General features: G+C 41.3%; 1 protein-coding gene across 3 annotated transcripts in view; it reads right to left on the bottom strand.

The window, feature by feature from the left end:
- Positions 1 to 2,202: 2,202 nt before the first annotated feature.
- LOC137536527 (GRIN2-like protein) overlaps positions 2,203 to 11,006 on the bottom strand; it is a 310,455-nt gene continuing 301,651 nt past the window's right edge. For all 3 annotated transcript variants that reach the window (XM_068258743.1, XM_068258742.1, XM_068258744.1), the window contains one exon: positions 2,203 to 4,883. In XM_068258743.1, the coding sequence (XP_068114844.1) occupies positions 3,049 to 4,863 (1,815 nt within the window). In that variant the 5' untranslated portion in view covers positions 4,864 to 4,883 and the 3' untranslated portion in view covers positions 2,203 to 3,048. The remainder of the gene's footprint in view (positions 4,884 to 11,006) is intronic.

Below are 11,006 nucleotides of genomic sequence, written 5' to 3'. Positions count from 1 at the left end.
ACAGTTTTTGTGTTATCTTTAAAATAACTTTTTTAGTATTATCAGCTGAAAAAGTTCCCACCAAAAAAGTACTATTAAAATGTTTTTTAATATTTTCTTGCTTGCAGGTGGTTTAAAAGGCATTTTATAACAAGGTGTGAAAAATTCACCTAGGACAAAACTCCGGAGAAATAGTGAATTGCATATGTTCCAATGGCCCATACCCAATTCACTTTTTCTCCTGAGTTTTCTCCTAAGTGATATTTTCATACCTGATCATAAAATGCCCTTTAAATCACCAGCAAGCAAAAAAAAAAAATACTTAAAATAGTTTTGAAAGTACTTTTCCATTTACTTTATGGTACTTTTTCAATTGAAAAATGCTGAAAAATTATAATAAATAGAAGATGAAGAATTATCACCTAGGAGAAAACACAGGAGAAAAAACTAATTGCATATGGACAAATGGCCCATATGTAATTAACTTTTTCTCTTACAGTTTTTCCTATGAGATTATTTTTCATCTTTTCTTTAAAATAACTTTTCAGCTATTGTCAATAAAAAAATTACCAAAGGGAAGGTGAAAAGTACTATCAAAATTATTTTAAATATTTTCTTGCTTGGCGGTGGTTTAAAAGGCATTTAATTTGCAAGGGATGAAAATATCACCTAGGAGTTAGTTGCATATGGGCCATATGTTTTCTCCTTTATGCCTTTTAAACCACCAGCAAGCAAGAAAGTGCTCAAAGTACTTACATTAGTACTTTTTTTTCACTTGCTTTTTGGTACTTTTTCAATTTTTTCAATTTTAAAGTGAGCATGAAAAATTATCTGCTAGGAGAAAACTCAGGAGAAAAGGTGAATTGAATAAGGGCCAATATCTTATAGTTAAATCACCAAATATTGGTAATTTAGTTAAAGGGACTCCGAGCAGTGCAGAAACTATGGAAAGATGCATATCATTTTAAAGCTCTCTTTCTTCTCTTTCCAATGATATATAAATCGCCGCCCTACGCCTTTTAGTTCTCGCTATTTTCGTGATTGAAATTGCCGCGATTTCGATTGCAAAAATAGAGAAAACTAAAAGGCGTAGGGTGACGATTTAGGGGTCGTCAGAAAGAGGAGAAAGAGGGCTTTAAAATGATATCCATCTTTCCATAGTTACATTGTATTACACAGGGCGACTTTTTCTGCTGAATGGAGCTGCTGACTTTGAGAAAAAGTCGCCCTGTGTAATACAATGTAACTATGGAAAGATGCATATCATTTTAAAGCTCTCTTTCTCCTCTTTCTGACGACCCCTTAATCGTCGCCCTACGCCTTTTAGTTTTCTCTATTTTCGCGATCGCGTTAATTTCAATCGCGAAAATAGCAAAAACTAAAAGGCGTAGGGTGGCGGTTTATATATCATTGGAAAGAGGAGAAAGAGAGCTTTAAAATGATATGCATCTTTCCATAGTTTTTGCACTGCTCGGAGCCCCTTTAAGGGACTCCGAGCAGTGCAGTAACTATGGAAAAATGCATACCATTTTGAAGCTCTCTTTCTCCTCTTTCCAATGATATATAAACCGCCACCCTACGCCTTTTAGTTTTCGTTATTTTCACGATAATCCTGTAGTTTATCACTTTGAAATATCCAAATATATGCCAAGAAGTCAGTGGCTTTTCAAAAATCCCCTAGATGGTTCGTGTAACGCCCATGTATTGTACTCAATGGTACTTCAGTTTAGACCTACCAAAAAGTATAATTTCTAAACCAATAGCAAGGAAATTCAGTCCCAGCCCAACAATATATAAATATGAATGAAGAAGGAGTAGTATGAAAAGCTACTCCATAAAAGCTGAAACATTTATTCAATTGTTTTACATTTTTACACAACTAATTGATTAGCAGTAATCAATTAGCTCTGCAATGTGTGGACTGCCACTTCTCCATTTTCCATTGTCTTTGGCTGGTTGTTTCAATGTTGTGATATTAATATGATTGAATAAGGCCAGGGGCATAACTACACATCATCAGTCCCCCCAAAAAAACTTTGACGGGGCATCCTTAATGTTCACACTCCTCTCGTAGCCTCCCCTTGTTGATCATCACAGCCTGAGGGCCCATCTTACAAAGGTAATAAAACAAGTGTGGCCACCAGGATCTAGACATCCATAAAATTTGTAGCCACAAAAACACCTGATCTGGAGTATTAGAGGGAGGGATGCTTATTAGTTGGAACACACACTCACACACACACACACACACACACACACACACACACACACACACACACACACACACACACACACACACACACACACAACACACAACACACAACACACAACACACACACACCTTTGGGCCCCCTTTAGTTATGTAGTTATGCCAGGTTCACTCTACAGGGAGAAACATACCATTTTCTGGAATGGACCACAATGGACCAATGGACATGTTAATGAATGCTGATAAGTATAGTATCCATTCACAAATGTTCTGACATGACAGATGTGTCTATTGCAGTGATGGCAGACAAAGTTATGTCCTGCACACCAGATAGAAGGTGGACATATCATAGATAGTAATGCAATGGGATGGTCACTGTACATTGTACATTGGATCCACTGTGCTGTCCAAGGCATGACCCTTTTGTAATGTGAACCTAGCCATCAGCTGTTAATATAGCACACTGGTTCTTTCATACTCATATTTCTATATTGCTGGGCTCAGACTAAATGACCTTGCTATTGGTTGTTGAGCTCCCATGAATAGCTTTACATCACTTCTCTTATTACATAACTCCTTTTCTATATCACCTCTGTAGGGCTTAAAGCAAAGCATGAACAAACACCATGGAATAAGGGGAACAATGAAGTTCAGTATTGCTTGGTAAAGACCACTGGTCAACAGGAAAAGTTAACATGTACAAGTTAGCCCATCATTTCAGGAGTTTTTAGCAATATCCAACCCATTAATTATATTGCAGACATTTATGGATCTGAGTTGACTTTTGAAGTAATTAACAGGATTACTGTGAAGATCACTGAAACATGTTGTCAGACAACACTTATGTAAACTCTTGAAAATCACTCAGATGTTGAGTCAGTCCGCCCACAACAGTTAGATTGTCTTATTGACTCAATGACCGTTCTAAATGATCTCCTCTTCTCTTTAATAGACAACTCAGTTTCGCCTGATAGTTCAGAAGGCTGTGTATGTTGTTCTATTTGAATCTCTAAGTGCTTTTGAATAGCTAAACCAAGAACTTCAGGATCTACTGCTGCCCCATAGACTTCCCATGTCATTCCTTCATCATCCCAGCGCACCTCACGCATAGGAGACTGTGGACATTGCAGGCTAAACCCTACACCAGCCTCTAAATGTGAATGACTAGTGGTTTGAAGACAAGGAGTGGTTGACACTGATTTATTTTTCATGATGATTATAGTTTGCACCTCAGCATCTTTGTAACTGTGAGGAAGTATCTGTTCTGTGGACAAATTATTCATGGAAGTCATCGTCCAGCTGTCTTTCATCTTTGCTCCTAAATCTGGGAGCTCCAAACCTTCTTGTGGATTTTCAATGGTTTTAAGTAGAAGCTGATTGTTAACTATCGAAGAATTTGTCAAGTTTGACTCTTCTACAGAGATAGGAGGTTGAGGAAAAGTAAGTAACCCACATTTAATGAGCTTCTTAGCATCCAACCCAGATTCACTGACAGACGACGCAAGTTTTGGAAAAGAAAATTTATCAGAAAGTTGCAGCTGTTGACACAGTTGTGGTGGAGCATGCAGCGAGCCTGTATCACCAAATGAGTGCCCCGGTACATTTGAGAAGTGTACAGACGATATGGGCATGGAGTGGCAATATGCAGATATGGTGTCATCTACTTTCATCATGGATTCATGGCCTTTGCAGCAGTGCACTGAACAGCTGTTATGAATAATCATGGCTGGAAGAGAGAGTTTGGCTTCTGAAATATTGCAGGACATTGCACTAGGTATATTATAATGTGACTGACTGCATACATGTTCATTATTTGGGCAAGTATTCCCGGAATTCCTTGGTCCCAAAATATCATGTTGATATACCCCTGGCACTGCATAAACTGTGATGTTTTGCTGAATAGCACTGCTATCCAGATAACACAGTGGAATATTATGATGTACATCCAGCAAAACAGCATCAGTTAAGTTGTTCTGAGCATTGGAAGGAGAATGAACTATACCAGAGTCCTGGGTAACATTACTGAGATTACAAGTCCTGTCACTGCCTGACCCAGAGATACTGCTGGAAGATGAGAGGTTTGAAAATGTGGCACTGTTTTTATTGTGCATTCTGACAGAATGAGGCACTGAACTTCGACGACTGCAACAGTAGTCTGAATAGCTCTTCTGTACCATCACAGTTGGAGTGTCCAACATTTCAATGCCTTCAGACTCAAACATGGACAATTCTGATCGCCCCAAGAGTGAAATATTTTCAGAAACATCATATCTGACAAAGTTGTTTGTGCTCTCCTTCTCGGTGGTAGCTAAAGAGGAATCCGCTGAGAGATAGTGATTCTTGTGCTGTATCTTCTCTCCCACTAATTCTACAGAAAGATTGTTATAGTTTGATTTCAGTGAACAGTGATCAGCTGTTGAGTCCTTGTTAGGAGACCAGTCAGAGCTGTGTGACTGCTGAATAGTGTTCTCATTACACTTGGGCACACAAAGAAGGCTGGTAAGGCTTTTATGAATCTCTGGCTTCGTCTGTGATCCTGCAGGACTGCTATAAGCTAGAACTGAATAACTTTTTGTTAGGGAACAGCAATTAGGAATAGTCTTCTCATGGCAAATTAAGTTCAGTGTTTCTTCTTGACAAGAGTTTGTTGATATATTATGGTTCTCATCAGCCATGACTGGTAGTTATTCAACACCTGTTTAAACAGCAAACAAACATGCATATTAATTTTTATCACTAGACAGTCTGGGTATTTTTTTACAAATTCTTGTAGTTGGGTTGGTCAGTATAATATCATATTTCAGTTATAAGTTATTATTATTGCAACTCTAGGCCTGAGATCACATGAGATTATTATACTTGACTGCAAAACAGGCCTGGATTTACCATATATTTCACGCTCCGGACTATAAGACACACCCAGGTTTAGAGGACAAAAACCAAAGGAAAAAAAAAATTACTAAATCTGGTGCGTCCATGGTCTAGGGCCACCTTATGGACCTTTCCTTGCCAATTAGTATGCCCCTATGTGTCCTCCTCTGTCTTCCTGTGTCCTCTGGTGTCCCCCTGTGTCCTCCATTCTGCTTTGTCCCCTTTCCCCTTTGTCCCCCTGTGTCCTCTGGTGTCCCCCTTTTTTTCCGTTCCCCTGTGTCACCCTATGTCCTCTTTCCCCCTGTGTTCCCTCTGTGTCCTCTGTTCCCCTGTGTCCTAAATTCCCCTGTGTCCTCCGTTCCCCTGTGTCCCCTATGTCCTTCATCCACTTTCCCTCTGTCCCATGTCTGGTGTACACTATCTACATTTCATAAAGGCCATATGGCTTGGATCCACAATACAGCAGGCTCAGATTGTTAGTGACAGAGCTGGGGGCCCTATGGGATCCTCCCAGCTGTACACAGTTAAATTAGCAAATCCTGCTGTTATATACACAACCAGTTGTGCAACTTAATTAATTAAATATACAGGTATCACGTGTAGTGTGAAAAAAATCATGCAATTTATTATATCAAAAGGAGGATAAAATTAGACAAACATTTAAAAATAACAAATAGAATGCGCTGCAGAGCCTGTAAAAATCACATTCCTGGCCGGCCAAATGAACATGCACTCAAACACCAGCCACTCAGACATACTCCCTAACTGCCTGAAAAGTAATGTACATTAGGATTAGCAGTCTATTCAAAATAGACAATAGACAATGGTACACTATCTACATACTTGTACGCTGCGATCAGTAGGAAGAAGTCGTGCTGGTTTGTGGGTTATCAGTCACACAGCTGACTACTCCTTAATCCTTTCTTAATAGGAGCCAATGGTCTAGACTCTAGACTCTAGAAGGTGGGATCAAGGGTCTGTCATTGGGCCAATCACTGCACTCCCTGCTACTGAGGGTTGCAGTGATTGGCCCCAATGAAAGAGCTTTGGTATCGCCTTCAAGACCATTGGCTTGTAAGTAAGGAGCAGTCAGCTGCGTGATTGGTGGTCTGGGACAGTAGTCCCCACCTGATTGGAAGATGGCCCACAAACCAGCGTGGCTTCTTCCTATTGATCATGGCGTGACTGCAAGTATGTATATACTGTATACTGGACACGGGACAGCGGCTTCTTCCTATTGATTGCAGCATGTCTGTAAGTATGTAATGTATATATTGTACATCAGACACAGGACAGAGGAAAGGGGGACAGAGGACACAGGGGGACACATGAGAATGGAGTGCATGGGAATGTAGGACATAGGGGAACACAGGGGAAGGGAGGACACAGGGGGACACAGAAGAATGGGGGACACAGAGGGACAGGGGACAGGATTTTTTGGATACATTCGGACTATAAGACACACTGACTTTTTCTCCTAACGTCTGGGGGAGAAAAAGCGTGACTTATAGTTCTAGAATACAGTATGTAAAACAGAGCTGGGACAAGGTTCTCCAGCACTAAAGGCTGAAACACCAAAGTGCGCCCCTCAATCCCTCCCACCCCAGCCGTCACACACTGATTGCTATTAGACTAAGAGGCACCCCAGAGCCCCCAACCCCCCAACACCTTAAAGGGGTTCTCTAGTATGTTTAAAAAAGCTAAAACTGACACTTACCTGTGGCTTCTATCGCCCCCTGCAGCTGTAATGTCCTGCACCTTCCTCCTCTGATGCTCCATTCCCTGCCGCCGGTAACCTGCTAATTATTCATCTAACTAGATGACTAGATCTGTGGCTGCACGGCCGTGGCCGCACGTGTGCTCGCTCCCTTGCGACATCGGGAACTTACTGCGCAGGCGCAGTACAAAGTTTTCTTGTACTGTGCCTGCACAGTAAGCTCCCGATGACACGCGCAGGAGCGAGCACGCGCGTGCCCACGGCTGCGCAGCCACAGTTTTATTCGTCTACTAAGACAAACAATTAGCAGGTTACTGGCGGCGGGGAATGGAGCATCGGAGGAGGACAGCCTGGGACATTACAGCTGTAGGGGGCCTATAGAAGCCCCAGGTAAGTGTCAGTTTTAGCTTTTTTAAGCATACCAGAGAACCCCTTTAATCTCTAATTATCTGGCTTGCAGTCACTGCTATGTATCCTTTTCTTATATCTCTTTGCTTCAAACACAATAGGGGAATGATATGAATGAGTTGTGCACCCCCTCCTACACTGCGTTCTAAGGCTGGAGCCTCTCTCACCTCTGCCCGACCCTGATGTAAAATTACCTGTTATTAGGTGATGCCTCATTTTTTTTGGCACTGGCGCGAAGGCCAAGGTATTTAAACCCTGGCCAAACAGTGCTTAGTGTTGTTTTGTAGTTTGAGCAGTCGTGGTGTATTTCCATTCCATGTGCGACTCCAGTCACGCCTTGTCCTGCCCTGTCCAGTCTGTCAGTCTGTCATAGCAGTCAAGTTAGTCTCTTCTGTCATACCTGCCCAGCCCGTCCTCTGTCAGTCTGTCACAGAAGTTAAGTCAGTCTGCTCTGTCATCTCTTCCCAGCCCATCCTCTGTCAGTCTGTCATAGCAGTCAAGTCAGTCTGCTGTGTCATACCTGCCTTCCTCGATCAATCCTGTCTCAGCAGTCCAGTCAATCTGTCCTGTCACATCAGTCCAGCCAGTCCTACTGTCATCAGCCCAGTTTGTCCTCTCATATAAGCCTAGTTGGTTCTCAGTCTGTACTGTCACGCCAGTCCAGGCCATCATAAGCCTGTCTTGTTTCCAGTCCACCCTTTTCCCCTTACTGCAGGTTTCATCCCTCCTGTTCTTCTCCAAAACTAATGGGGCAGCCCTGAGGGTCGTGACCTGATGGGCACCAAGCAGTCCGTCACACATTGGGGTGACGGCCCATTATCTTTTGCAGGGTGCGCCGGTGAAGACCCATGCTCACTTAAATTTCACGCCCTAAGGGCGTCCATACCATAGTTTGTTGGTCATCAGTTCTGATGATGAAATCTTGTTCCACATTGTCATTTAATGTACATTATTCATTACAACATAAAGCAGAGGTTCATTTATGACCACACCCCTCAAATAGACCATTTTATAGGTCCTTCTTGGCTGGTTGGCAGAAAAGTGAAATCTGCATTTAGTTAGCTGATGCTTACTAAATGCAGATCTCACTTTTCTGTCAACCAGTCTAGAAGGACCTATAAAATGGTCTATTTGAGGGGTGTGGTCATAAATGAGCCTCTGCTTTATGCTGTAATGAATAATGTACATTAAATACAAGTCTGTTGTTTTCAAATTGAGACAAATACATTATTAGGAATTATAATTGTTTACTTGTGATTGGTAAAATCGTTTTAAAGGAGTATTTTTGAACTTGCATACTAGATATATTAGTAGGAAGTGTGCAGCTCAGTCCAAAACTGTAATTATCAATATGAAAATATATATTCATGTATTTACTACTACAAAAAGCAATCAGTGTCAGTTAGCTTTTAATTTAAACTGAATAAATAGTGTGTTTTTAAACGTTTTTTTTCAGCTCTAGGACAAGGCGGACAGGTGAGCGGTTAGGGAGGGACCCCCGTGGGAGGGATGCCTGCACGAGGCGGTCCTGCTAGTGACGCAATCTTGCAATTGCGTCCAACTGAAGCCTCCCACCTGAATGCTAATGGTTGCTAGATGTGGTATGGCAGGTAAAGAGTGTATGACAGTGCATCCTGATTCCTGATTGGCTGACGAGCGCCTGCTGACCATTTAAATGTAGCTGGATGCATGTACTGCTGTGTTCTATTGCTTGTGTGTGTTGAATTTAGCATTCAGTATGGAGGCAGTGTTGGTGGGCTTTCTGGATGTGAGAGGTCCAGAGCCTGGGTGTGAGAGGTCCGGGCCCACCTGCACTCCCCTCCAGGTATCGCATGTTGGCCTTGGGGCCCCGGCCAGTGAGAGAGGTCCGGGGCCCCTGGCCATCGTGTGAACCAATCGTGTGTTTTTAAACGTTTTTTTTCAGCTCTAGGACACCGCGGACAGGTGAGCGGTTAGGGAGGGACCCCCGTGGGAGGGGTGCCGGCACGGGGCGGTCCTGCTAGTGACGCAATCTTGCGATTGCGTCCAACTGAAGCCTCCCACCTGAATGCTAATGGCTGCTAGATGTGGTATGGCAGGTAAAGGGTGTATGATAGCTTTTAATTTACCCTAAATGTTTATATGATAAATAGTACAAAGTAGTTGAAAAGACTTTGTAGAACCACATTATTCTACTACAAAAGTATAAACGAATGTCAAGAAAAAACATCAATTATACAGTAGAATGTAAGAATATTGAAAAGTTATATCAAACTGCATAAGGTAAGTAATATACAAATCATCATGTAATACCAAACAGCATGGTAATAAAATATAAAATGAATAAAAAAAAAACACATAATTCATCCATATAAGCTTTCTGAACTCTTTAACTATCATAAACCTGATTTTATGCTCCACAAGAAGATTGTCTACACTTAGACCACTCCTGCCGATCAAACTGGAATTTTTAAAAAAAAAGTTACCTGAAATATTGTGGGCCAAAAATGCAGTTTCCATGATTGTGACAATTCTACTTTCAAATTGAGGAATAGGAAGGAAAAACTCTTCCAATTTATAGCTGTTGTCCATATGGCAGCTAGCAAAAAGGCAGTGTAAAGCCTTTTAAAGGCCTAAGGCACTTCTGTATTCTGAGCTAAAAGCAAGGCATGTACAGCTGTAGGCTTAATACCTTGTTTAGTAACTGTTTTAAATACACTTCAGATTGCCTTTCAAAACACTTGAACCTTTTAAAATGTGAACTAGGTCTCCATTGGACCCACAATTATAAGAACAGCGTGGTGAAAGAGAGGGATAGATCTTGTGAAGCCTATAAGGGGTGTTATACTAGTGTAAAATACCATAACAGCTTTCCCCAATGCGAGATTATCTGGAAGATTTTTTAATTTGCTGAAAAATACTGAGTCATTGTTTTTTGTTTTTTTTTCAAAGCGGTACACCTAGATCTAATTTACATGCTAGTGTACAACTAGTTTTCAAAGTGGATTAGTAAGTGGTGAAACACTTATTTAAAGGGAACCTGAATAGAGAGGAATATGAAGGCTGCAATAATTATTTCCTTTTAAACAATACCAATTGCCTGGCTGTCCTGCTGATCTTTCATGCATCAATAGTGTCTAAATCACACACATGAAACAAGCAGGCCGCTAATCTAGTTAGACCTTCGTCAGAAAGATCTGATCAGTGCTGCATAATATGTGGCGCTTTAAAAGTACAATAAATAATAATAATAATAATGCTTGTTTAGGGTCTGTGGCTAAAGTATCAGAGGCAAAGGATCAGCAGGACAGCCGGGCAATTCGCATTATCTAAAAGGAAATAAATGTCAGTCTCCATATAACTTTCACTTCAGGTGTCCTTTAATACTGAAATAGCACTCCTTGCCCTGGAGTCAGCAAAACACATGGGGGGGGGGGGGGGGCGTCATTGACAATTAAATGTCTCATCTGAAGATTTCGGAATCTCTCGACACTTTATGCTTTAAATGCTTCAGACAAAGCATCAAGAACAATAGATGCAGCTCATGACTTGCGAAGATGTGTTTGTAGCTTGCGAGAAGGATTAGAGGGAGAGATATAGAATTAATGCATACTATTTTTGGATAAGCTTCCGTTGGCTTCATGGCTTGTAAGACTGATCCTAAGTCTCTTGCTCTAGTTAATTCATTTTATGAAAGCAGCACAGTTTTTACTCAACCTTATAAGCAATGTATTTGGGAATGTAAAATGGTTATACGAAATGAAGAAGCATATTCCAGGTGACTGATTGCAGGAAATGTATTGATTGTACCCACCAACTGGGAATTTTATAACATCACTTGGC

Source organism: Hyperolius riggenbachi, chromosome 10, assembly GCF_040937935.1.
Source record: "Hyperolius riggenbachi isolate aHypRig1 chromosome 10, aHypRig1.pri, whole genome shotgun sequence".
Taxonomy (NCBI): domain Eukaryota; kingdom Metazoa; phylum Chordata; class Amphibia; order Anura; family Hyperoliidae; genus Hyperolius; species Hyperolius riggenbachi.
Note: the sequence above shows the minus strand (reverse complement) of the source record. Positions and strands in the feature narration are given on the sequence as shown.